General features: G+C 50.8%; 1 protein-coding gene across 1 annotated transcript; it reads left to right on the top strand.

Annotated features, from left to right (window-relative positions):
• Positions 1 to 9,804: 9,804 nt before the first annotated feature.
• On the top strand, positions 9,805 to 25,629 carry SUMO3 (small ubiquitin like modifier 3). The gene is made up of 4 exons (XM_024562296.4): positions 9,805 to 9,969; positions 15,610 to 15,738; positions 21,800 to 21,871; positions 24,225 to 25,629. Exons 1-4 carry the CDS (start codon positions 9,949 to 9,951, stop codon positions 24,315 to 24,317), a joined length of 315 nt encoding a protein of 104 aa, XP_024418064.1. The 5' UTR covers positions 9,805 to 9,948; the 3' UTR covers positions 24,318 to 25,629.
• The last annotated feature ends 1,613 nt before the right edge of the window (positions 25,630 to 27,242 follow it).

The raw sequence follows: 27,242 nt of genomic DNA, 5'->3' as shown, positions 1-27,242 counted from the left end.
CTCCGTGTACCTCGTGCTTCATTTCTCAGTGGTGTGATGTTGGTATGGTCATAGATGCCCCTCGACTGACAGTGGGGATTCATCCCAGTAAACTCAGTCTCGGTTGAAAGTGTAAGTCAAAATGCATGTCACACGCCTGTCCTGCAGAGCGTTAGACTCAGCCAAGCCCACCGTCACCGTGCTCAGCACACTCCCACGAGCTCGCAGTTGGGCAGAACAGTCCGACAGCAAAGACAGGCACTGTGTGTAGGGTGTTGGTTCCTGAGCCCGTGGTCACGTGTCTGATGGGAAGCTGTGGCTCACCTGCTGCCCAGCACCATGAGAGGGTCACACCATAGATACTAGCCCAGGAAAAGACCAGAATTCCAGATCCAAACTATAGTTTCCGCTGAATTTGTATGGCTTTTGCATCATCGTAAAGTCGAAAAATTACAAGTCAAAGAACCATCATAAGTTGGGGGCTGTCTGTACTTGGAGACCTAGAGTAGGTAGACTTTCTAGATGAAGATAGACCTCTGGACCCTTCACGTGCTATGCAGCACTCTCAGCCTTAATACTCATGGCTGCCGGGGAATGGCCATCTCGTGTCTGGGAGCTGTCCTCGTGCCTTGCCCTCAGCCCGGTCAGTGCAGCGCTGCCAGCCAGGTCTCCCTTCCGCGGAGCTGCAGCACATACAAAGGACCCCAGGAGAAAGCAGTCCTGCCTTTGCGCTTTGTGTCAGCAGGCACCCACCCTCTATCCCTGTCTTCTGTGGGCCTGGTTTGTGGGGAGCAGCCCATCCCACTCTTGAGTCTCTGCTGAACTATTTTTACCACTATGTCATCATCGGGACTCTGGGACTTCTGTGTGCTGAGTTAGTGGCTGGAGATACTCAGTCCCCGTGGGAAGTGTGAACCAGTCCCACTGGGCCCAGCTGCACTGCACCGACTTCCAGGTGAAAGTACACGGACAAGTGAACTCCGGCTTCTTCATCCTGGATTGGCGGGAGCTTACAGGCCTATATCTAGAATGTTGGAGGCCAGAGGTTGTGTCTCACCCCCAGGTGTGGTCACAGCGTGGCCTTGGGCCTGGCGAGTCCTTAGAGAGTGTCCAGTTCACGTGGGGAGCTTTTTACATTAGCCTTGGACTCATTGAAGAAGTTGGATGATGAGACCTCTGCTTGGAAAGGTAGGGACGGTGAGTGAAGTGCTTCGTTACAGTGTCTGCTCTTCAGGAAAAATCATTGCTGGGGGAAAAACGTGAAAAGTCAGGTGGGGAGGTAGTGGCCAAGTCCCCACCAACTGGTTCTCAGAGTCCTTTCAGAGCTGGTCCTCGTCCCAGGGCTCTGTCCTGTTGTGTATCCGCACACGTGGCCGCCACCTCCCGAATGGCCTCGCAGCTCCAGCTCCTGTTCCGTCCCCTTTGGGGGGGCGCTGTAGTTCCCAGTCCAAGGCCATTCGTGCTGCTTTGGCATGAAATGCGTGAACTCCAAGCGGGGTCAGATCATAGAAGTAGAATTCTGGATCTAAGTGTCCGTGGTGCTTACTTAAAATGGTAGAATGTGCCGCATTGCCCCCTCACTTGAAGGGCTGTGACACTTTGCAAGATGGATGGTGGTAAGTGGCCCAAACCAGAACCTCGCCTGGAAGTCAGTTCTCTTGAGTAGATGGAAGCCCGGGCCTGCACGTGTGCGTGTGTGTTTGGTACAGGCGCATGCTGGCCTAGGGCATCACTGTCAAGAGCACTAGGATCACAGGGGCCTACAACAGCAGGCCTGGCCACGCGTGAGAGGCGGGAAGAGCAGTTGCAGCCATCCAGGGAGACCAGACCTTCGGTAACTCCATCTTGTCGGCACTTCGGCAAGGTGGTGACTGTCACTGTTTCTAAGGAATGAGACCAGGAGGGAGGCAGGACAAGCCCTGGACCTGCCACTGTGGGTCCCCAATCTCTTTCCCATCCCCTCTCCAGACCCCTCTCCACAGCGCCCCTGCTGGTCTGGCTGCTCCCTGCAGTGCTGTTGTAGAGGTCCCAGGCTCTGGGGACAGTACCCTGGTCAGGCAGTGGCTGGTTCAGCTGCCATTCTCTGTGTTCTACCAGGAGGCACGACAGATGGCCTGTGAGTCTCCAAAGCTCCCGACAGACTTGCTGTGGCCTGATACTTAGAGTAAACCTGTGTACCTCAGGGTCAGTGTTGCTACCACCAAGCTTTCTCTGCTACTTGTCCACTTAAGGAGCTGAGGGGACCAGCAGCAGTCACCTCTTCAGGGAATGGAGACCGTACTCTGTCCCCTGGTACAAGTGTCCAGCCAAGCCTGCCAGGACAGGAGGCACCAGGTAAGTAGCTGGGAGGGGGTTAGCGGGCAGTTACACCACCACCTGTTGTTCCCGGTCCCTGCATTCTGGGAATGCAGCCCCCAAAACGGCCTTTGTGAATGAAAGGATCCGTGCATGTCGAGGGGTAGAAGTGGCTCATGAGCCACCTGGACTTGTTACCCTTGGCTGCCGAATCGGACAGACTGTGGCTCTCTGGTGACTCAGCCCAGAGACATTTCCCAGTGGGAGGCAGCTTTCCTCCCCATGGTCTTGTGGCTGGATATCCTCTGGGCTCTCCAAGTCCTGTGCCTCCAGCCGAGGTGAGGAGGACAGCAGGGCAGCCCCAGTGGGGACGTGACACTTACCTCCACGCAATTCCATCAGCCGGAGTGCACTCCTGGCCGGGCAGCTGCCTGCCTCGCTAGGGCTGCACGGGGAGCTCGTGCAGGCTGTCGGGGAGCTGCGTCCCCCTTGGATGATTCCATTCTACCAGCACCTCCACTTCCGGGGGAAAGCCGGTTACAGAGGCCCAGTGTGGGCCCCTCCCTGCACAGAGAGGCTGACCTCGCCAGCTCAATGAGGACTTAACTTGGTTTGATGGGCTTTCTCTCCAGAGCTAAAAAACAGTAACCTGTAGTAGTGGAGCAGACATCTCATTGTTCTAAAGCCTGAGCACTAAGAACAATGCCTATCTACAGATAAGTTGCAAAATACAGTCAACATAACATCCTTGTGTAATTCCACAAGTTCCCCTTCTCTAAGCTGAGGGGTAGCGGTACTGAGTCCACAAAATGAAGTTTCTTTGACAGCGGGAGTGGCCAGGGGGCTCCTGCGGTGACTCGGAGGGAGGCTGGGGTGCTGGCCTGGCCAGAGGCAGCACTTTTACTGAGATTTCCAAGAGGAAATCCACCAGCCAGCTTTTGACGAGGGTCGGTGGTGGGCCTTGCGCCTGTCCTCTGCTCCCTGCTGGCCAGCTGGGGCAGGGTGAGTCCTGTCCACCTCCGCGGCTCCCCGCCAGCCGGCTGGCCTTTCTTCACTCTTCTAATTCTCAGTGGTCACTAATGCTCGTCTCTGGCACGGCCCCTCTTGGGACTTAACCTCATGTTTTGTGTGTTCTACGTGCTTGTTCCTCTCGGCCACGTTACAAGGGATCACATTTGGCCCAGTTAAGTTGATGAGTATCTCAGACTGAGGGTGACGTGTGGCATTTTCTTCATGCCTCGTGATTATCAACTTTGTCCTAATGAACAGTGTTGCTCATTTTGTTTATTCAGCATTTTTACAAAGTCACGGGTGGCCACCTCCAGTTACTCACACAGTCTCAGGGACCCTTGTTCAGAGGGCGACAGTAGGGAGGGGGCTGTCCCTGTGTCAGCTCGGGCGCCGGGGGCCCCGGCTGAGGAGCGACAGCAGGCCAGTTTCTCTGGAACCTAATCTGAAGAGTTGTTAACTTGGCGTAAGAAGGAGTTAATTTGGTCGATGTAAACAGTAGTTAACCCAGTATAAAGAATTGTTGAGTAGACATAATGAATAGTTAGCTTAGTATAAAGAGTAGCCATAAAAGTAGCTAACCAGGGCCCTGGCCAGTGTGGCTCAGTTGGTTAAGGCTTCATCCCATGACTGCAAGGGCGGATCTGATTCCCAGTCGGGGCACATGCCTGGGTTTCGGATTCGAACCCTGGTCCAGGCGGGGGCATGGGCGACCCCCGGTCTGGGTGTGTACGACCCCGGTCTGGGTACCTGTGAGAGGCTACCAGTCAACGCTTCTCTCTTGCATTGATGTTTCTCTTCTCTCCCCCGTCCTCTCTCTAAAAGCAATGAAAAAAACCAAAGTGTCCTTGGGTGAGCATTAAAAAAAAAAACTAACCAGGCATGAAGAATAGTTAACCAGGTATAAAGAATAGTTAACCAGGCATAAAGAATAGTTAACCTGCTTGCCACCGAGGCACCAGCTGGCACCTAGGAGGAGGTTGGGTGATTCACACCCAGGACCTGAGTGGTGGACCCAGCCCCAAGCAGGGGGCGCCCCTGTCCTGAGCTTGCTCAAAAGCCTTACCAGGCTGAGTTCTTCCGAACGGAAACTGCATGGTAGGAGCGTGCAGTTGGATGGCTCGCTCAGGAGACCTAGGCCCATTTCCCAAGAATGTTGCCATGGCCTGCCCCTCCCTTAGTGGACACTGACCACAGGGGGCGGGAAGGGCAGGGAGAGGTAGGGCCAGCCCTTGAGAAGCCTACCACAGGGCTGGGACGCTCTACCCCAGGGATCCAGACACCAAAATCAGGAGAGGCTGTTTCAGAGGGCACAGGGAGCTCGGTGCTTTGCTTTGAAAGTACGGTGGTGTGTTCTAGGATCAGAGCCAGCAGGCCCAGGACTGGGGGGTGCTGCAGGCAGCCCTGCCCTGACCCTCCTCTGCTCCCTGACTCCACTCTCCCCCTCCCCAGACCTCTTCCTGACCCCATAGCGTCTCACAGGACTCTCACCACGAACAGCCCAAGCCAGACCCTGTCACCCCAGCTCTACGGTCTCAGAGCACTGCGGTGTCCCGCACGGCCCTACCCAGGTCCATCCTCCCCGGGAGCATGGTTGGCCCCACTGTTCTCCCTGTAGCCTCTTCTCCCTGGCCTGAGGGACCCCTTTAAACTGCAAATATGACCCACTCAACGCCCCCCTCTGCCACAGTTCCCACTGCACTTAGCAAAAGGCCCAAGTGCTACAATGGCCTAGAAGGCCTCTTGCTCTGCTCCATCTGCGTCTCCCTCTCCTCCTTCAGCATACCAGCTGCTTCGTGCCTGGAACAAGCCAAGGTCCTCACTTGGTGCACCTTCCCAGGGTTCCAGGCAGCTCCTGACTCTACTCCTCCCTCTATTTCAGGTGTGTGAACTTACCTTAGCCACCTACCTGAAGAGCCCCCCTTTGCTATGATCTGTTCCCTAACTCAGATCTTCTATTCTGTTCCGGCCACCAAATGTAGCAGGGTTTAGCCACAGAAGCAGAACCAGTAGGCTGGCTGCCCAACCATTCACTCACCCATCCATCCACCGACTACCTCCCATCCATCTGTCCGTCCCTCCTTCCATTCATGCACCTATCCATCCATCCATCTTCTATGGGTCTATTACAGGGAATTGGCTTCCACAATCATGGGGTTGCAAGTCCCTTGCAGTCCCTGAAAGGCTCTCTCCCCATCTGATGCTGGGACTTCAAGTCCACAGGGGGGGCAGACAGGAAGGGAGGAGCAGCAGGGCCTCTCAAGAAAGGGCTGAGCCCCAGGACAGCACCAGCACCTGCTATGAACTCAGCAAGCACTTGTGAAATTGACTAGTAGATGGGTGGATGGATGGGTGGGTAATGAATGGTTGGGTAAATGGATGTGTGGTGGGTGGAGAGACGGGTAGATGGATGGGTGGATAAGTGGTTGGATGAATGGGTGGGCGGGTAGTGGGATGAGTAGTTGGATGGAAGGATGGGTTGGGTGGAGGAGGGATGGGCGAATGGGGAGATGGATGGATGGGTAGATGGATTCCATTCAGAAGATATTGTTGTTCTTTTACAAAGTCAGTATTTATTTAGACTTCTCCATAAATGTGTGCTCTTTATTGTATTTCCATGCTTCCTTCTTCCTTCATTCCCTCCTGTTTTTTCTTTCTGTTTTATTTTTTATTTATTTTTTATTTTAGTAGCACAAGCTTTTATTCAATGGCTGGAAAGTGGAGAAGTGGGAGTGAAACTCACAGATCAATTTCTCATTACAGTGAAGTCTGGGGGAGATCAAAGGGGTAACATAATGAGGGGGAGGCATATGCATTAGTTTTCCAGGAACGGGTGGGTCCCTTCCCAGAACTGGGGCGCCATCCCTTCTCTTATGTTCCAAGTCAGATCTGCCACGGCGCCAGTGGGTGTGTCCGTTAGCAGGCATTGAATAATGAGCTTCAGGGTCTCCTGGAGGTCAGACTCAGCACTGCCTTGGTTCAGGCTGGCTTTGGTCAGTTTGTTGTTATTCTAGTCCTCTTCCTTCGTTTGTGTTATTCCAGTAAAAAAAAAGCCAACATGGGCAAAACATGGTGGTAGGCATCCCAGTTGGGAGGGTCGCTTGCTTGGTTGGCTGACAGTCTGGTGAGTGGGAACAGGTACGTGCTGATTAGATTACAATATGTAACTTAATTATATCTTGGCCTTTATCTGTTTGTTCATCATAGTGTTCATATTTCTCTTGGTTTTGGATCATTTGTCTTCAGTTTTCTTTGTAAACTTTTATTCAATTCTGGATATTGGTTATAACAATATTTTTGTGAACTTGAGGCCCTGGATGATGCTCTTTTCCTTCAGAGATTCCCTTTTCCTTCAGGCTGGTCATAGGAAGGAGAGCCAATCAGCTTAGCCCAACTTGGGAGCAAGCTGTGTGGATGCTGGGTTTCTGTCTTTGTGAGGACTGATCTCTTTATGCCTCAGCCTGACTCCTTTGCTCTGGGCCTCAGTGCTTTAGGTCAAGGTCCAGGTTGTTTATCAGAGCCACCACCACACCAGTTCACCCTGCTGTTGGCCATGCCCATTCTGTGAGACTCAAAAGCAGTGTTCAGTGCCTTAACTTCTTGTCCATTGCATGTATTTATGGGCTGCATTATAGGTGTCTCTCCCCCTCCCTCCCTCTCCCTCTCTCCATGCACACAGAGGGAAGGACACAGGGATGTGGTAGCCATCTACAAGCCAAGGAGAGAGGCCTCACCTGAAACCAACCCTGCTGGTACCTTGATCTCAGGCTTCCAGCCTCCAGCATTGTGAGAAAAAGTCTGTTGTCTAAGCCGCCCAGTCTGTGGCATTTTCCCATGGCAGCCCGAGCTGACTAACACATCATACTAATCACCAAATGTCTCAAAGGGAAAAATCTCTTCCCTCCTTTCTGGGATCTTCGGCGCTCAGAGAAAGTTTTCTGTGTTTTGGTAGCCATTTAATGCCTTCAAACAGATTTTCAAAATATTTCATACAGATCTTCTGGTTGTTCAAAACCACAATAGTTTTATAATTTGCTTTAAAAAACTTATTAACATCATATGAGTGTCTTCTCTTGTCAACTGCTCTTTTTTTTAAATCCTCACTCAAGGATGTGCTTATTGGTTTTAGAAGAAGGGAAAGAGAGAGAAAGAGACAGGGAGAGTGAGGGAGAGAAGCATCGATGTGAGAGAGAGATCCAGCGGCTTCCCACTCGTGCCCGACTGGGGATTCCACCTGCGCCCTAGGTATGTGCCCTGACCGGGGATCCAACCACAGCCTTTCAGTGTGAGAGACAACACTGCAACCAACTGAGCCATCTGACCAGGGCCATTTTTTTGGTTTTAGACATTTAATAGTGACATAACCTTTCATTATATGAGTGGACCATAGTCGAATTAATTTCTTACTTAACATTTAGATACTGTGTTTCATCAATTCTAAGTTATATATTTTTCACACTTTAAGTCTGAAACCAGGATGTGTCTTCCATCCATAACCCATCATAGGTTAATGTGTATGTGGCACACATGTTATCTTTTATAACTGAGGCTGTCTTAGAGCTGTTGATGGGTCTGAACACTGCTACCTGCAGGCACACCACAGCCCACAATCTGGGGTTTGATGCCCACTGTCCATCTTTGGCTTGGAAGGGGCTGGTTCTTGAGGGCCTCCCCTCTTCTGGAAGCACAGCTTGAGCTGGCCATTCTACCTAGGGGTCCTCTGGCAGAGGAGGGCCACTGTCCAGATTGCAGGATGAACAGGACCAAACCCTTGGACCTGGCTGAGATGGGAGGTTGGCTCTTATTAGTCCTTTCATGGAGATACTTCATCAACATGTGAAATGACAGCCCTATTTTGGGGAGCCCCTTTCCCCTCTCCTCAATGTACCTCTAGTCAAGAAAGTAAATTTTTAAGAGTCAAAGAGGGTTTGTGAAATCACAGTCCATAAAAACTTGGCTCTGTGGCTTGCGCTGTTAACAGGAAATAAGTGGAACCCAGCTGGCTGGGTCTTAGGATGAAAATGGTTCTGTCACTTAGGTTCAAATCCAGACCCTGCTATTTCTTACCTGTGTGATCCTATGCAGTCCACCCTCCCCCTAAACCTTAGTTTCCTAATTGGCAAAATAGGGATCACGAGGGTCCCCGCTTCCGTTTTGTGATGCTTGAGTGGTACTATGCTTGGCACACTCTGAGTGATAGATAAATGTTGGCCACCACTGGTCCATTTCATCTGAGGGCAATTAGGGTTCCAGACAGGGAGGGCAGGAAGAGCCAGGGCTTTCTAAGAATGTGCACCTCCAAGTCGTGAAAGGACATACTGACTGTGGTCCCCCATTCTCTGGCACATTTTTGTTGTCCACCTGAGCATTCCTGTAGCCCATCTTGCTGGGGTCTAACCCTGGGTTTGCCCTGAGAGGCAATAGGGCACATCGGTCAATCTCACTGACCAACTGCGTGCTTTCAAATCCCAGTCATACCACTTCACAAACTCTGGGACTTCAGGGCATGGAATTTAATTTCTGAGCACCTCAATTTCCTCACCTGTGAAATGGGTTGCTGTGAGAACTAGGTTCAGAGCACTAGCATCTGGCGCAGGGTATGCACTCCAGAAATGTCAGCAAAATGGCCACAACAAGGTCTCCTGCTCCCATCTCCCTATCTCCCCCAGGTGCTCAGCTTCCACTTGCCAGGTTCTGAAGCCTCAAGTGGGGACCAGACAAAAGAAGAGGAAGCCGCAGAGGAAAGCCCGGCTAAGCTCAGAGTGAGACGTGGACAGGGAAAAAGACGTGCTCTGTCCCTGATCCTTGTTTATGCCACCATCCACCTGCAGCTCTGGGTTGAGATCCGACCTGAGTTTTCGTGGGCTTCAAAATGAGTAAACGCCATGTGTCCTTGGTGGAGGGAGCCCATGAGAGGGTCAGCTTTGGCCTGCCTTCTTAGTTCCGGAGTTCTTCATGACCTGACATATGGCACCTGGGTGAAGGCTCCTTGTCCAGTGGGCACCCTGGCATACCCAGGTCCTGGAGGTGGTTCACCAGACCGGCCGTATTTTCCTTTTTCTTTGGAGAAATGCACTCTTCATGCGGGAAATGAGTGGGGGCGCCTGGGCTTCGCTGGCTGAGTTCAAGCGGGCGGGGACTAGGTCTGTGGATCAAGGCACTGAGGCAGACAGACCCTAAGGTATTGCATCAGCCCTCGTCCCAGCTGCCGCACCCGACCCAGCCTCCCGGCCTAGCTCTTTGTGTGTCACTCCCATTCCCACGCCCCGCCCCCCCACCTCGGAGTCCAGAGTGAGTCCGACTTGGGTGCCCTGAGTGCCCCAAAAGTCCCAGCGCGCCCCACACCCACCCCTCAGTGCCCCGAGCGCCCCCGGGTGTTGGGGTGCTGAGATGGCGCGGGCCCCGCCCGCCCCGTGACGCATTCCTAATCGTCGAGAACCTCAGCCCAACCAGGCGCGCACTCGACGGCCCGGGTGCGCGCGTCGTGCACGCGCGCCCCCACGTGACCTCGCGCCGGCCAACCGGCGCGCGGGGATTTGGGGGGGCAAAGCGCGGCCCCGCGAGCAGTTGCGGCGGGAGAGCGGCGGGGCCGAGAGCGTGACTTGCCCGCTCCCGCGCTGCTTAATTCCTCGCCGCCACTCCGCCACCCCGCCACCACTGGCAATCATGTCTGAGGAGAAGCCCAAGGTAAGTGCTGGTGGGCGCGGGCCGATCCTTCGCTCGACTCCCCTCCTGCGCTGTTCTGTCTGCTACTGCCACGCATTGGGCACCCTCCGGGGCTCGGCACTGCCACCCCGGCTAGGGGAAAGCAGCATAGGCTGGGCCTTTCCGTGCCCCGGCTCCCGCCCCTCCCCCCGCAGTCGCACTGCTCTGCTCCCCTCCCCCAGCCCGCCTGCCCCGCCCTCCGCCCAAGCTCCGCCCTGCCTTGAGCCCAGGCTCCGCCCCGCTTTCCTCCCCCCACAGCCCCGGCTGCCCTCCGCTCAGGCTCCGCCCCCACGCCCTGGGCGGGTCCTCACACCCCCTGCCCAGGCTCCACCCCAACTGCTCGTGCCGTGTCCCACGGCGTTGCCCTTGGGGTCTTGCTCCCACTTTCACTCGATTCTGGTCCGCCTTTAGGATGCGGGCGCAGCCTACATGGAGCTCGGAGGTACCGCAGAGAGACTTCTCATCACGACCCTCTTGGCTCCGATACCCCGTTACTGCCGCCCCTTACCTGCTGGGCTATACCGTCTCCTAGACCCCCTGCCACATCCAGACTCCCCCTTCCGGGGAGTCTCCTGCCTCTCGCTCCTGGGTCTCTTCCACCGACATCGCCCCTTCCCCCTTCTGGGGACCTCCCCTTCCTTATTGAACCCCAGTTGCGGGAATCTGGGACCCTGCCACCCCATTTCATGGAGAAACAGTCTCCCCCGCCCCCCACCACAACCCTTTTCCTGCACCGTCCCTCTCCAGGACCATCTGTGTCACAGAGGCCCTTTGCCCACTAGCCGCCTCGCTCTGCGCTCTGTCTGGCGCCGCGTGCTACCTAGCCTGTCTGTGCGCGCTGGCGACCTTTACCTTACAGCTCCTCCTGCTGCAGCCTCCGGCATGCGCTCACCGTTTTGCCTCCAGGCCCTGCGGGTGTGCGCCCACCCTCTCTATCGCAGTCCCCGGTGTGCGCCCCTCCTCCCCAGGTTGTCCCCACTGGTCCCCATGGCGCCCTCTGCTGTATGCTCCTCCAGGGCAGCGATTTTCCTTTTCTTTTTTCTTCTAGTTCCCTTTCTTTCCTTTTCCTTTTCTTTTAAATTTATTGATTTTAGAGGGAGAGAGAGAAAAATGTTGATTTGTTTTTCCACTTATTTATGCATTTATTGGTTGATTCTTGTATGTGCCCTGACTGGGGATGGAACCTGCAACCTTGGCTGTGGAGAGGGTGTTCTAAGGCACCTTGCCAGGGCCTGGGGCAGCGATTTTCAACCTTTTTCATCTGATGAGACACATTAACTACTAAAATTCTGTGGCACAGCCAAAACTATATTTTTTGCCAATTTGACAAAATAGGTATAATTTTGATTCATTTACACCTGATGGCTATTGTGTTGGCTGTGTCATTTTTTTATTTGACAATCTAAGGGACAAGAGGTCAGTGCCCCTGACTAAATAGTCGAGCATTGCGTATTTTAAAAATTCTTGAGGCACACCGGTTGAATATCACTTTTCCAGGGTATTGGCTGTCACTCTTAGGGAAGGTCCACAGTGGTTGCGTAACTACTCTTATTAAAAACAGGTTTCCAAAGTATTTGGTCTGCACTGTCAGAGTTTGTTTTTCTGACCAAGAGGAAGCTCTGCTGTTGAGTTGAACGCTCTGCACACTGGCTTCCTCCCATACCAGCCTGGTGCTGGAGATTGCAGCCCTCAGCGTCAGGGGTGTGGAAGCCAGCCCCCCTCTCCACCCTGCTTTGAGTAAAGATCACATTCCAGGCAAACTTCCTCTCTCCGTATTCAGTTGGAGCTGCCTTCGCCTTTTATACCACTCCTCCCAGCCTGGTCATTTGGCCAAATATAAATGCCTTTCTTTGTTTTCTTGGTGGCTTCCTCTTACTGAAGTTTACAATGAAATACAAACAATACTCATTTCTTCAGTAGGTTTAAACTTAACTCTCCCACATGGTCAACTTCCATGGCCCTTTCAGTTGAATAAACGTGTTTGGATTGTGTACAAAATGACTAAATGGTTTGCAGTGCTTTTGGTGCCAGCTGAGGAGCCCTCTCCTCTCTGGGTCTGGCCGGGAGGGGAGGAGGCGCACTCCCAGGCCATCATACTGGTGGAAAAAAACCTTATGGGTCAGCTGGGAAAGCAGCTTCTCACTTCCCTGCATAGCTGGGGCAGGGAACTGACTGCGGTGAATTGTTCATTGTTTTTAGGGTTTGTTTTCTTTTCTTTTTAACGATTGTATTTATTTATTTTAGAGAGAGTGGAAGGGACGGAGAGGGAGAGAAACATCCATGTGTGAGAGAAATACCAATTGGTTGCCTCTCTTGCACACCCCTAATGGTGGAAAGGGGGGAAACCTGGCCGGCAACCCAGGCATGTGCCCTGACCAGGAATCGAACCAGAGAACCCTGGTTCGCAGACTGGCACTCAATCCAGTGAGCCATGCCAGCCAGGGCTGTTTTTCTTTCTTTTACTCCTTGTTTATTCCTCACCAGGGGTCTGGTATAGGCCATTATTCTTGCTGTCCCTCCTTTGGAGGAGAGAGGTACCTGGGGCCTTCCCTGGCTGCACTAGCCCCCCAGGGGAACGGGTGCCCTCATTGTCCCTGGTGAAGCCCTCTGCCCAGTCCTCCTGCCTTTCTCTGCCTGGTCTGCAGCTTCTGCCCTGTGTTTCTGTTTGTTTTGTGTTTTGGTTCTTGCATCTGTTTGTTTGAACACACCCATAATTTTTCACTATAAAAACAAATGTTTCCTCTGTCCACATGCAAAAGAACTGAGTTGGACCCTTCTTAACACCACATACAAAAATTATTTCAATGGATTAAGGACCTAAATGGAAGACCTAAAACAATAAAACTCTTAGGAGAAAACAGGACAAATGCTTCTCAGCATTGAACGTGGCAAAGATTTCTTGGATATGATGCCATAGGCACAGGCAACAAGAGTAAAAACAGACAAAATGGACTTCATGAAAATTTAAAAAATTTGTGCATCAAAGGATACTATCAACAGTAAAAGGGCAACCTACAGAAGGGGAGGGGATGTGTGCAGATCATCGATATATAGAAATAAAGGATTAATATTTGGGATATATAGAGAACTTCTAAAACTCAACACTTGAAAAACAATCCCATTCAAAAATGGGTGAAGGACTTGAGTAGACATTTCTCAAAAGAAGATACACAGTCAATAGAGCCCTGGCCAGGTGGTTACATCGTCATCCTCATATGCCAAGGTTGCGGGTTCAATTTCTGGTCAGGCACATACAAGAATCAACCAATGAATACATAAATAAGTGGAACAACAGAGCGATGTTTCTGTCTCTTTCTGGCTCCCTTTCTCTAAAATCAGCACATAAAAAATTTTAAAAACCACAAATGTTCAATAAGGACATGAAAAGATGCTTAAAATCATCAATTATTGGGGAAATGCAAATCAAGACCTCACCCCCAGTGGGACAGTTACTATCAAAGAAACAGAAAACAAGTGCTAGTGAGTGCGTGGAGCAGTCGGAACCCTTGTGCACTATTGGTTGGAACGTAAAATGGTGCGGCAGCTGGAAAAACAGTGTGGAGCTTCCTCAAAAAATTAATGTAGAACTACCATATGACGCAGCAATGCCACTTCTGGGTATATACTCAAATAATTGAAAGCAGGTTCTCAAGAGGTACACTCATACTCACTGCAGCATCATTTACAATAGCTAAAATGCGGAGGCAACCCAAGTGTGCATCAATGGATGAGTAGACATACAGAATGTGGTCCATCCGTACGGCGGAGTATTATTCAGCCTTAAAAAGGAGGTTCTGACATATACTATGGTATGGACAAACCTAGAAGACATATTCCAAGTTAAATGGGCCAGTCACAAATAGGCGGTTACTGTGATTCCACTTATATGAGGGACTTGGGGTCGTCAAGTTCAGAGAAAGAAAGTAGATGGTGGGGGCCGGGGGCTGGGGGAGGGGAGTTAGTGTTTAATGGGGCAGAGTTTCAGTTTTACAAGATGAAAAGAGTTCTGGAGATAGATGGTAGTGATACTGCCACAACATTATGAATGTATTTAATACCACTGAAAGTGGTTAAAATGGTAAATTTCACGTTACATGCTTTTTCACAATAAAAAATTGAAAAAACATTTCTGAGGGCAGTGCGGTACCCTGGATTGGGTCCTGGAACAGGAAAAGGACACTGATGAAAAAACTGGTGAAATAGCAGCAAAGCTCGGAGTGTCGTTGCTAGTGACGTGCCAGCCAGCGTTGGTTTCTAAGGTGTAGCCTGTACCGTGGGTGTCAGATGCTAATACTTGGGAGACCGGGAGAGGTGCACAGGAGCTTTCTGTCTCTGTTTTGCAACTTTTCTGTTAATGTAAAATTGTTCCAAAACAAAAGCTTTATTTGAAAAAAAGGAAAATGCATCTCTTGGGGATGAGGGGTGCTCCTAGAGGGGACTAGAGGCCATCCTGGCCTCGGGTCCCTGAGCACTCCCCACTTGTGTCGCTGGGGTTGCCCACACTGGAGTCTGCGCTGTAGAGGGGGACCAAGCTGCCACCCAAGGCTACAGTGGGGTAGGCACTACCCCAGGGTGACCTTCTTCAGACTCCTTGCTGGGGATTTGCCTCCTAGGGCCACTCTGAGCTCCCCAGACAGCTGCACTGCCACTCAGTCTCGAGCCAGAGTGCAAGATGCTGCCACTTGCCCCCCCAGCACGCCCTTTGTTAGGACAGAGGGGAGCAGGGTCCCCAGCCCTCCCAGCAGGGAGGGAAGGAAAGCGGATATGACTCCACAAAGCCGGCCAGTAGCCCTGACCCCGAGCCCCGTGGTGGAGGTCAGCTCTTCTGGAGATGTGCTGACAAGGGACAGACACACAGGGAAAAGAGCATGTGTATCAGCCGGAGGAAGTGCACTCACTTGGAGTTCCATCAAATCTTTTTATTTTCAGATTGACTCGAGCCAGTTTGATCATTTTGTTCAAAGGTAACACCTTTATTCCCAAACAGTGCCAGATAAATGAGGTGGCCCTGTGCTCGCAGGACCTTCATTGCGCATGCCCTGCACACGCGCCGCTCTGGTTCTCAGGAAATGCCTCTCGGACTGAGCTGAGGCTCCAGGACACAGACTTGTGGCATCCATTGTATGTGTGATTGCTCAGGAGCTGTGAGTGAGTCAATGATCAAGGGCTCTTGAGTGTCCCCCCAGTCAAATGGGGCTCACTGAACTACAGGAGGGAGGGCTGGCTCCCTACGTGGGTGTCAGCCGCTAGCAGGTGGAAGTTGCCGCACACACTGCTGCCCCAGATAGACGAGCATACGATGACTCCTCTTTCCCCTGGCCTCGCAGAGTAATCTGTGGCAGACATGGGCTTTGCCTCAGTTTTCTCTAGATTGAACAGATTTTTTTCTTTGAATTACCAGTCTGTGAGCTCTGTATATTTGCATTGAATTTCCTTACAGATGGATGCTTCACAAGTAGAAGTTAAAAATAAATTCTGTGTAAAAATAAAACCATCACATGAGTGAGTCTGGATTGCTTTTAATGACTTAAAAAACCTCCAGTGATCACCTAACGGCTTGCCCTTTAAAATAGAGGTTATTTTGGGACACGGCATTGAGGCCCAGTGTCATATCTTTTGCAGGAGGGAGTGAAGACAGAGAATGACCACATCAACCTGAAAGTGGCCGGGCAGGATGGCTCTGTGGTCCAGTTCAAGATCAAGAGACACACCCCACTGAGCAAGCTGATGAAGGCCTACTGTGAGCGGCAGGTGCGCCTGTGGGCTGGGTGCGACTCTACTGCCACTGCGCGACCAGGCTGTTCAGGGCTCCACTGTCCTGGAAGTGTGTGTCTGCACATGTATGCAGTGTGTGTGTGTGTGTTTGCATGTGTGCATGCATAGTTGTGCATGTGTGCCTTGTGTGTGTGTGTACAAAAGTGTGCACGTTCTGTGGTCATCATCTCTTTTCAGCCCTCTGAATCTCCAGGTTGTGCCCATCAGCTCTTGCCTCAGCAGGCAGGACGGAAGGCTGCCTCTCCCCCACGGGGGCTGAGTGTGATGGCGCATCTGCGGTTGGAAGCAGCGCATATGCGGCACTTCCTTGGAGGGTGCAGAACGGTGGAGTGTGTGCAGTGCCGATGCTCCTTCACGTGGTAGCTGGAACATGCTTTGGAGACACAGCCTTCGTCACAGTTTATTTTTATTTCATTTATTTTTTTATTGTATTTGCTGCTACAGATGTCCCGTGTTTCCCCTTTTCCTCCCCTCCTCATCAGTTTAGATTCCATAAAATGTTTGATTCCCTTTATTTACCAGTTTTCAAAATTAAAAGCCAACTCACTTGCATCTTCCCACAGTGACCAGCTGAGCACTTAAACATTTTTTTCTATTTATTGATTTGAGAGAGAGAGAGAGGAAGGGGTAGGTGGGGCGGGGAGAGAGAGAGGGAGAGAGAAAGAGAGAGAGAGAGAGAGGGAGGGAGCGAAAAGGAAACATCGATCTGTTCTATTTACTTACTCACTCATTGGTTGATTCTTGCATGTTCCCTGACCGGGGATCGAACCTGCAACCTTGGCGTGTTGGGATGATGCTCTAACCCACTGAGCAGCCCAGCCAGGGCCAAGTTGAGCATTTTTACTTGTGATCACTTTTTCTAGTGTCATGAACTCACAGCTCAAATGCATTTGTGCTTCGTCTCTGCGTTGGTTTTGCTCTCATCACGCTCTGTTGGACTGACCTTTGGACCTGGGGCTTATCCCGTCCACTCAAGTCCTCTCACTTGGCGGCTTTGCCTGCATACTGCTGTGGGTGCAATGGATGCCTTGGCCACTTCTCCAGGGGTCCTGTCCCTTTTAACGGGAGGGGTTCTTCCTCTGGCTTCTTTGGAAGTACAAGTGTTCAGTCCATTTCCGTTCCCAGCTTTGGTCATTCTTGCCATGGGTTTTTGTGTTGTAGAAGACACCGTAGAGAAGCTACACCTCCCTTTTTGCCCTCCTGCTTCTCAAACCCCGCTCCTCAGGCGTTGTCGTCACTCCTTCCACTTTTCACTTTTTTGTAAATATGCTTATACTTCTCCTTCTTCCTGTGTGTTGATTTTAGAGATTATCTTCACCTGCAGAAGGTGGAGGTTCAGCTCTGACACTGCCACCTCACACCCTTCCCTCACCCTTGCAGTCGATCGCTCTGGCATCTACTGGACTCTGGGACCCTGTGAGAACTGCCCACGGGGCCACACCACGGGCTCTGCTTGCCTACCTGTCAAGTCGTTTTCCCTAGTCTGGTGGTACCGTGTGCCCATTATTAATGCAACCCCCATGTGCTCCTCCATGCTGCCCAGTCCCCCATGCAGGCAGACACTGGTGGTCATCGCCACCTTTTTGTGTCCTTGCTTTTCCCATCATCCCTCCTGGGGCCCCTCCTGTCCTGCCCCACCTGGAAAGGTTTTTTTTTTTTGAGGCCGGCTGCGTGTCTGTTTCTCATCTCAGAGTCATTCCGGAAACTTCTTTCACTCCCTCCTTTGCATTTTCTGGATTAATCTTCTGCCCTTTTTGATGGAGCATTTCTTCCAGTCTCTTGTTCCGAAAGGGTACATAAGATGCAGCATCTGAGGCACTGCAGCCTGAAAATGACTTGCTCTCGATAAACCTGTGTGCTTGAATATTTGACTGCATGCAAAATTCTACGTTGAAATTCATTTCCTCTTTTTGGAGTTACTGCATCATTTTCTTCTGGCTTGTAATGTTGGTGTGAAAAGTTCCGTGACATTCTGACTGTCTCTCCTTTGTACGTATCTTGGTTTTTCTGAGCATTTTTGGGACCTCATTCCCATGATCTGGGGTTTCACCATCACATGCTTTGAGGTGTGTGATTTTATCACTTATTTTTCGGGCTCTTTCAGCCTAGAAACTTATTTTTAGTTTAGGAAGTATACCTTCTCTTAGTTCCTTTATAGTGTGTGCCCTCTCTGTCTGCTCTCTCTGTTTGGATTTCCTGTCCATAGTGCATGTACTATTCTAGAATCTTAACTGTGACCACTTGCACTGTTTTGCATCGGGTTTTGTCTTTGCTGTTGGTTTCCTTTCTGGGAGCTCTTCTCAACTTTATATGGACAACTTTGTCACGGTTTCCAATTTCCAAAAGTTCTTGTTCTTTGAGGCTCCTTCTTCCCTAGTAGCAACTTACTATTGTTTACTAACTCCCTAAGAATTCCGCATGTGCGCATACCTGTTTGCATGTGTGCATGTGCATGCCTGTGAGTGTTCATATGTGCGTGTGTGTGTGTGCATTTGTGCATGCCTGTGTGTGAAGTGTCCTTGGATCCCACCCCCCCTCCCTCGCCCTCCATGTTAGGTTTGGTCTGTCACATATTTGAGTCTTTCCTTAAATACCCTCTAACCTTTGGTTAACTACTCATATTTAAGGCTGAAGCACTAAAAAGCCGATGGAAAACTGCACACACAGGTGTGTGGACAGGGCTCACATATGGTGGGGGCGGTGACCTGCCAGGGTGGTGGTTTTGTGAGGGGCTTCCAGGTGAGTCACTGAGTTTCCCAGAAGTCGACCTCCACCCCTCCCCACTCCTCTCTGTGCTCTGGGAGTGCAGTGGAATAGGGGAGGGGGCTCAGAGGTGGCCTTGGGTGTGCCTGCAACTCCTTACCTTGTCACTCAAGCCCAGGGCTCCCTCTGCCTGTGGAAGGCACAGCGCCTGGCCTCTTGGACCTGGCGGCCCTAACTTGGGGGGCTGATAGGAACTTTCAGGCATCATCCAAAATCAGCTGCCTTCTGCATCTCTGCCTCGCAGACCGTCCTTGCCTGCGCCTTGCCTCTTAGGGCTGTATCGTGTTGCCCCCACCCCATCTGGACCTTGGGGTCTAGCATCCAGGGCTTTGGAGCTCCCAGCCCATTGGTGACACCCCTTTTCTGCTGGCTCATTGCCCTCCTGTTCTTTGTCCTGCTGTTTATGTCTCTCTTTATTTCTTTATGTCTTTTCAGTAGACTTTCAGGAGCAGCAGAGAGGTGTGTTTTAATCCTGTTTCTCCTGTTTAAGCAAAATCAGAGCTGCTTTTAAAAAGGCAATGTTGCCCTGGCTGGTGTGGCTCAGTGGATGGAGCGCCGGCCTGTGAACCAGCAGTGTCGCTAGTTCCTGGTCAGGGCACATGCCTGGGTTGCGAGCTGGGTCCCCGGTTGGGGGTGCTTGAGAGGCAACCACACATTGATGTTTCTCTCCCTCTTTTTCTCCCTTTCTCTGAAAATAAATAAATAAAAACTTTTTTAAAAAGGCAGTGTCTTTGCCCTGACTGCTGTGGCTCTGTTGGGTGTCGTTCCACAAAGCAAAAGGTCACTGGTCTGGTTCCTGGTTAGGGCACATGCCTGGGTTGCGGGTATGGTCGCCGGTTGATACTTCTCATGTTGATGTTTCTCTCCCTCTCTTTCTCACTCCCTTTCCCTCCCCTCTCTCTACACATAAATAAAGTTGAAAAAATAAAAAGGCAGTGTCCTTGCACCCTGACCATGTCCTCATTCCCTCAGGATGCAGAAAGTCAGCAAGTGCTCCTTTTTGGAGGGAAAATGCCCTCCCTTCTGTCTTCCTGAAGGCCACAGCCATCAGGACTGCGTCCCAGTTTTATGCAGTCTTCTTGTCACGTGCCTCCTGTCACCTGACCTGTTTCCAAGAATGGCTTTTTTAAATATATTTTATTGGTTATGCTGTTAACAGTTGTCCCATTTTCCCCCCTTCATTGCCCTCCACCTTGCACACACACCCACCCACATTCCCCCTCTTTAGTTCATGTCCATTGGTCATACATGTAAGTTCTTTGACTTCTGCATTTCCTATACTATACTTAACCTTCCCGTCTATTTCCTACCTACCATTTATCCTACTTAGTCTCTACCTTTTTCCACTGATAACCCTCCATGTGATCTCCATTTCTGTGATTCTGTTCCTGTTCTAGTTCTTTCCTTAGTTCATTTTTGGTTTTGTTTTAGGTTTGGTTGTTAGTAACTTTTCATTTTACTGTTCATATTTTTTATCTTCTTTTTCTTAGATAAGCCCTTTTAACATTTCATATAAAAAGGGCTTGGTGATGATGAACACCTTTAACTTGACCTTATCTGGGAAGCACTTTATCTACCCTTCCATTCTAAATGATAGCTTTGCAGGATAGAGTAATCTTGGATGTAGGTCCTTGCCTTTCATGACCTGGAATACTTCTTTCCAGCCCCTTCTTGCCTGCAAGGTTTGAGAAATCAGATGACAGTCTTATGGGAACTCCTTTGTAGGTAACTGTGTCCTTTCCTCTTGCTGCTTCTAAGATTATCTCCTTATCTTTAATCTTGGCTAATGTAATTATGATGTGCCTTGGTGTGTTCCTCCTCGGGTCCAACTTCTTTGGGACTCTATGAACTTCCTGGAAGTCTATTTCCTTTGCCAGGCTGGGGAAGTTCTCTTTCATTATTTTTTCAAATAAGTTTTCCATTTCTTGCTCTTCCTTTTCTCCTTCTGGCACCCCTATGATTCAGATGTTGGAATGTTTAAAGATGTCCTGGAGGTTCCTAAGCCTCTCCTCATTTTTTTGAATGCTTGTTTCTTCATTCTGTTCTGGTTGACTGTTTATTTCTTCCTTCTGGTCCAAACCAGTGATTTGAGTCCTGGTTTTCTTCCTGCCACTGTTGGTTCCCTGTACATTTTTGTTTATTTTACTTAGCATAGCCTTCATTTTTTCCTCTAATTTGCAACCATATTCAACCAATTCTGTGAGCATCCTGATTACCAGTGTTTTGAACTGTGCATTTGATAGGTTGTCTATCTCTTCTTTGCTTAATTTTATTTTTTCTAGAGCTTTGATCTGTTCTTTCATTTGGGCCATATTTTTTTGTCTTGGTGCACCTGTTACATAGTAAGGGGCAGAGGTGTTCACCAGGGTGGGGCAACCCACTTTGCTGTGTTGTGACTCTGTATGTGGGGAAGGGGACTGAGAGGGACCAGTGCAGCTTGTTCTGCTCTCTGCAGGTTTTCAGTCACTTCCCCCACTACCCACAATCAAATTGGGCCCTTCTGGTGCTGATTCCCAGGTGAGTGGGTCTGTGTACGTTCTAGGACCCTGTGGGTCTCTCCAACGAACTCTCCTGCGAGGCTGGGGGTTTCTCCTGCTGCCGCCTCAACCCCCACGGGTGTTTTTAACCAGGGGCTTTGAGGTTTTATTTCTCTGTGCTGGCACCCTGGGTTGCGAGGTCTGTCTTGCTCCCTAGTTGTTCCTCCCAGTTTATCTGCATGTGAATGTGGGACCAACTGCTCCGCCAGACACCGAGTTGCCGCAAGTCCTCTGCCCGGCTGCCCATCTCTCCCCCTCCAACCGGTCTGGATGAATGTGTCTTCTTTAACTCCTTGTTGGATTTCCCTACAGCTTGATTTTCTGTCAGTTCTGGTTGTTTTTTGTTTTTAAATTTGTGTTGTCCTTCTTTTGGTTGTGCAAGGAGGCACAGTGTCTACCTATGCCTCCATCTTGGCCAGAAGTTCAGACTGTTTTTCTCCGAGAATGTTTTAAAGGGGGACAGTGGTGGTGTCAGCAGTAGAAATCCTGCTTGGCCTCTGGAGGAAGTGGGAGGGATGAGTGGGGGCAAGTGCCTGGGGCTACAAGTGGCTGGAGCAGTGGTTTCTGAAGGCGCTGGTGCCGCAGGGATTGGACTGCAAGTCCACTGCTAGGTCTGCAGTCCACTGGATCATCAGTCTGCATATTCAGAATCCTGGTATTTTGGTGTAAAATTTTTGATGTGTTTTAGTTAATGCATTACCTGGAAATATTTAACGACACTTGCCTTTTCTTTTCAGGGCTTGTCAATGAGACAGATCCGATTCAGGTTTGACGGTCAGCCAATTAATGAAGCAGACACCCCGGCCCAGGTAAGAAAGCAGTGGGGCGCCCCGGGCTGCTTCCCCCCTGCACTTTGACTAACTGCTGTTTGAGATGTTCTTGCTGGGGAGCTACTGACTGGTGTTTATATGGGATACTGTATGTTTTCTTAGTGACCTTACTCACTAGGCTACTTACCTTTCTAATTGGGCGGTTCAGTGTTTCAAAGGGGAATGATGGCCCTTTGTCAGTCATCCTCCTCCAGGCTGGGAGGTGCAGCAGGTGGGCCGGGGGCTCAGCAGAGGAGGTCCTGGAGAGATGGGCAGAGTACTCACACCCACTGGTGGTCTGGACATTCGTCAATTTGTAGCCTATAGTGGTTTGCTTTTTATGCCCTGTAAACATTTGTGCATAAAGGGCGTGAAGGGAAGGAGTGAGTTTTTATCAGTTAGGGTTAGTTTTGTTAAGCACCCCGCCCCCACCCCGCAACCCTCTGAGCGCCGGCCCAGTGTGTTGCCGTGCCCGGTCCCACAATGGAAAAGCTTCGGACTGAGGTGGAAGCCAAGGTTCCATCTGTGGGTCTTGTCATTCATCATCTGGATGACCTTGTGATCCAGTCACTTACTTGTGGGGGGGCTCCACCCACAGACCCCCCCCCTGCCCCAGATGAGAGTAAGTCCACCAAGACACGATCTGCTTGGGGAGGAAAGGTGGCCGATCTCTCAAAGGAGAGGGGCCAGGAGTCTGTTCCTCAATGGGCTTTTATTGGGTTCAGTTTGCACAGGAATACAGGTAAAGCTCATCAATCATTGTCAGGCAGTAAGGATCAAACAACAGATAACATATAAATAACTATGAGGGCTTATTCTGAGTCAGGGTCAGTTAGCTAAAGGGCCATAAAACTTTGGGAAACAAACTCATTTCATGCTTGAACCCTTATCAGAAAACTGAGGACATTCTTAGCAAAGCTGGTTTCACAGGACGTTATGCATTCTCTCTTAGGCCTGATCACCCCCAGGGAACTGCCTGTTCCAGCACAGCGCCTCACCAACCTCTGTCATTGTTTCAGGCCCCAGGGAACCTGCCCTTTCCAGCACAGGGCTGCACTACCCTCTGTCATTGTTTCAGGCTTAAGTTAGGCAGGGAAGTAAGGCAGCCAAGAGATTAGGAGACTTCTTGCAGACAGAATGAGGATTCAGGCTATGTCAAAGCCAAGGGGTGAGGGTCCATCATCCCCTTTTTCTATAGCCCCCCAACTCCTTCCCCGAGGGCCCCTTCGTGACCATGACTGTCTTAGGTCGTCCCTCCCTTGAGGAATCTTACCTGTCACTGGCTAACTGGTCATCCGTTCAGGGTCAAGCAGGGTGAAGTAAAAGTGGGCAGAGGCGGTGCCCCTACCAGGAAGATAAGCTTTGCTCCTTAGTGGTTTATGGTCCAAAAGTCTCTCACTCAGCCTTAGCCGCGGCGGGGGGGTTACAGCTTCTGAAACCCCAGGCAGGGCTGTTCCCAACACTTACTCTGTTGGAGTCTCATTAGGCTTGTCCTTCAGGGAGGGAGAATCAGAGTGAGAGTCATGTAGGAGGGCTGCTTGTTTCTGCCCAGTTGAGGAACTCTCCTGCTGCAGAGATGGTGGTTAGCTCTGTGAAGATTTCTGGGAGGCCTGCCTGGGCTAGGGGCTGGAAAGCCCTCCACCCACCTTCACTTGGTTCCTGCCCAGGTAGTGTCTGCAGCAGGACAGGGCCCACCAGCCCGGATGTAGTCTCTCCATTTCTGAGAACATATCTGGGAACTGTTAATGCCTCCAACCCTATTTAGTCTACGATTTGCAGAAGCTTTCTTTGGTTCCAGGAATGGGCAAAGGTCACGGCAGATGCCCACACCCGCAGTGTTAGTAAGGGGAGCAGGCGGGGAGCACCTGCCCATCCTTGGCCTGGTCTGGAAGGGGAGGGATGGGGAGCAACGGTGCCGCCAGCAGCAGGTCCCTGACTGAGAGGGTTCTTTTTTTGACTGGGTTTGCTTTGGAATCCACAGGCGCCATCCAGGCCTTGGCGCTGCTCACTGGATGTTCCTAACTGGAACATTTAATAATTTTAGATACTTGTTCCTTTTTTAATGCGACTTCATTTTTCTGTCAGTTAAAGTTAGTTTTAACTTCTTTGGTTTTGTTAGGGGAATGTTGGCGAGTAAGCAGCTTATTGGGAAACCCTAAACAAAGCCTCTTCTCCCTGCACACGACCCGGGATGGCGGGCCACAGCGCAGAGGTGTGGCAGGGTGGTGCGCACAGCGCGAGGGGGGCAGGCAGTGGACGTGCGTGTGTGGTCAGTGGAATGGTCCCCTCTTGTAACTGAGGAAACTAACGCTTTCCCCTCTCTCACTGTGCCCTGTCATGGCGGCCCTGCCAGCTGGAGATGGAGGATGAAGACACCATCGACGTGTTCCAGCAGCAGACGGGAGGCTCGCGGGTGACTGGCTGCCTCTTGGGATGTGGTCTCTAGAGGGACCAGCCCCACTTTGTCACTGTCCTTGCATTTGCTGTTGAATAGTGAACACGTGACCATGCCAATCACAAAGGAGTCTGCAGGAACCAAGGACATCCACCAAAATTCCTTTCCTCTCTGACATACTGCGGGTGCAGCTCAAAACTGTCTGCAGGGACAAATCCTCACCTGAAACCGGGCCAGCCACAGTGTCATGTTTGTTTAGGAAAATGAGTTGCAAGGTTTCTGGGGTTTGCTTTTGCTTTCATTTTTGTCTCCCCCCCACCCCATGACATTTTCCTGAAGCTTGTGGTGTGAATGTCCTCTTAGTCTAGATGGGGATCGTATCCTAGGAATTGAGTAAGCCCTCCTGCTTATTTTATCACGGAGAGCGCTCACGTCACCATAGTGGGGGTGCGTCTGTGGGACACATTTTGGGGGCACTGTGGGGATGGATGGGAGACGAACTTCCACTTACTGTTTCTTGTAGGTTCTTTAAATGCTGAATATTGCAAGTTTAAGTTTTGTGGGAATGTAGTAAAGTTGAAGGGAGAATACTGGAATGCTGTTTAAAAGGTGAAAGGAAACTGCCAAGTCCCTCCGCAGCATGGCCCCGGACGCTGTTCCTCTGGTGTCTACTTGGGCAGAGCTGGGCCCAGGGCCTCCAACGGTGCACGGGCAAAGTGGGGTGCAGTGGGAATAGGCTTTTCCCCTTTTCTTTTTAAAAAAATTTTTTCATTTACCGTTTACATTCAATATTATTTTGTATTAGATTCAGGTGTCCCCTTTTGTTAATACAGAGGAAAATAATTCCCACATTTCTCACTCGGTAGTGGTACTGTGGCCTCAGAATTCTTCCAGTATTTGCTTCTGATGAGTAGTTATGGTCTCAATATAAAAAAGTACGATTAAGTATTGCTGACTTTGCAGTGATGTTTTTGTGTAAGAGCTACTTCAAAGTGCGGTTTCAAGTGGGCCCCGGGCAAAGGCGACTTCGTGTCCTCACGGACTGCGCTCTGCCGCTTTCCAACACTGGCTGTGATTTCATTTCGGTGAAACATTTTGGAACCTGTACCTATGAAACGTTCAGTTCTCCTACTGCCCTTCCGTGTGGAGCCCCTGCTGCCTGGTGGCCCTGCTCTGCCTCATTCTGGCACCTGGACAGTGTGACCTCGACCATCTCTTGCTTGCCTGGAATCTTGCCTTTCCTTTGTGTTTTGCTGTTGGGGTGTGGATGTGGTGTCTGCCGGCTCTGCTGTTTGTTCACAATTTGTACATTCTTTGTTGTCCTTTACTACTGTAAACAGTAAATATAGTTTGGTATTCTGTCTCTTGTATTCAATACTGCATTTGGAGGTTGCGGCCAACTGTCACAACGCAACACTTGCAATGACCACTCATTTTGATTTAAAGGCTAGTCGCTGAAAAGTAAGTATTCACCTGCTGCCTCACCCCCATCACCCTCCCCCCACCTCCTGCCCTGCCGTAGGCCACCCGTGTTGGGCTGGCCTGTTCCTGCCGAGGAGTCCACCCTCTCGTCCTCCAAAACTCTCCCATTCGGTAAGCTGACCTGGCACTGTGACGACATTGTCTTGGGTGTCACGTGTAAAGAGAGGATGGGTTTTGGAGGCAGCAGAGCTGGGCATCAGTCTGGCGTCTCAAGTTGTTCGGTGCCTCGTGCCTTCCTGTCCTACTAACGTTCCTCTGTGTGGTTGACAACCTACTCACCTGCTTTGAAGCTAAGTGAGCTGCTACTAATTTGACAGAACTTCCCAGTGGACTCTGCTGTGACAAAACCACGGTTGACAATGACCGAGCGGTTTCAGTTGGTCCATCCAGTGAGGTGAACACAAGCTGAAAGGTCAAGGGCAGCTGGGATATAGTATGTCCACTGTTGCACCTGATCATTTACACTAGCCAAAGTAGTAGGTGGGTTCAAGCACATTACAGGGACTGAGTCATTGGCTAGATGCCCTGGAGAGGAGCTGGGGGTGGGGTTACAGCTGCAGGGGAACGCCAGCACTCCTCCCTCAGGTTAGGAGAGAGGAGCTAAGAGTTTGGGACAACAGAGCTGTGCTGCTTAATTCCCACCCACAGCACTGATGGAGGAGAAGGAACGGCATGTCCTGGAGGTTGTGCCTTTGGAATAATAGCCTCTTGGTCTAACTCCCGGGATCTTTGAATTGATGCTTCAGGAGTAGATATGCACTATTTATCCTGTTAGTGGAGCCCAGGTCCCGGCTAGCCTTCTCCAGTAGCAACGAAAGCCCCACTTTCCAGGAACCCTCCCAAGGAAAACCTGGCAGGTGTCACCCTGCTGTGTTGGGCTAGCTCACAGCTGGGGAAGCAAGATATTAATATTATAGCTCTACCTTAAACCGGGTTCAGCTGTGAGATACCTTTTATGCTTAAGAACTTGAGTTGCCAAAGATAAAGACATTTCATTCTGCACTTGCTGGGCTCTTCTGTGATTGCTTAGGAAGCCCTCATATCGCACCTGCTACTCACCACCCGGGTCTTGCTGGTGAGCGGGCTGGCCGCGGCTTGGGCCCTTCGGGCTCTCCAGGTTACTCCGTGGGGACGAGTCTGGGCACCCCGAGTTCCGGCCACGCTGCCAGAATAAGCCCACTACCGTCGCCCACCCCCTCTTTCCAAACCTAACCCCTGTAGGAAAGGTAGTCGGAGTGTGTTTTAGGAGACTGCCTCCTTTGGCTGCGTTTGGGCCCCGAGAAAGTAACTGGCTGTCAGTGGTGGGGGGTGACGTCGCAGCCACGCGCGGTGGACACCGCCGACTGCAGCTTCTTCATTCTCCATCCCTCCAACGGTGTCTTTAAAAAAAAAAAAAAAAAAAAACCCCTAGCTGAATGACGTCTGCACAATTCGCCCTGCTGTCGCCCCCGTCCCCTGTTCATCCGACCGTCGTGCTGCCACTATGACGGAGCA

This window comes from Desmodus rotundus, chromosome 2 (genome assembly GCF_022682495.2).
Source record: "Desmodus rotundus isolate HL8 chromosome 2, HLdesRot8A.1, whole genome shotgun sequence".
NCBI classification, from domain to species: Eukaryota; Metazoa; Chordata; class Mammalia; order Chiroptera; family Phyllostomidae; genus Desmodus; species Desmodus rotundus.
The sequence above is the reverse complement of the archived record's forward strand: the minus strand, read 5'-3'. Positions and strand labels throughout refer to the sequence as shown.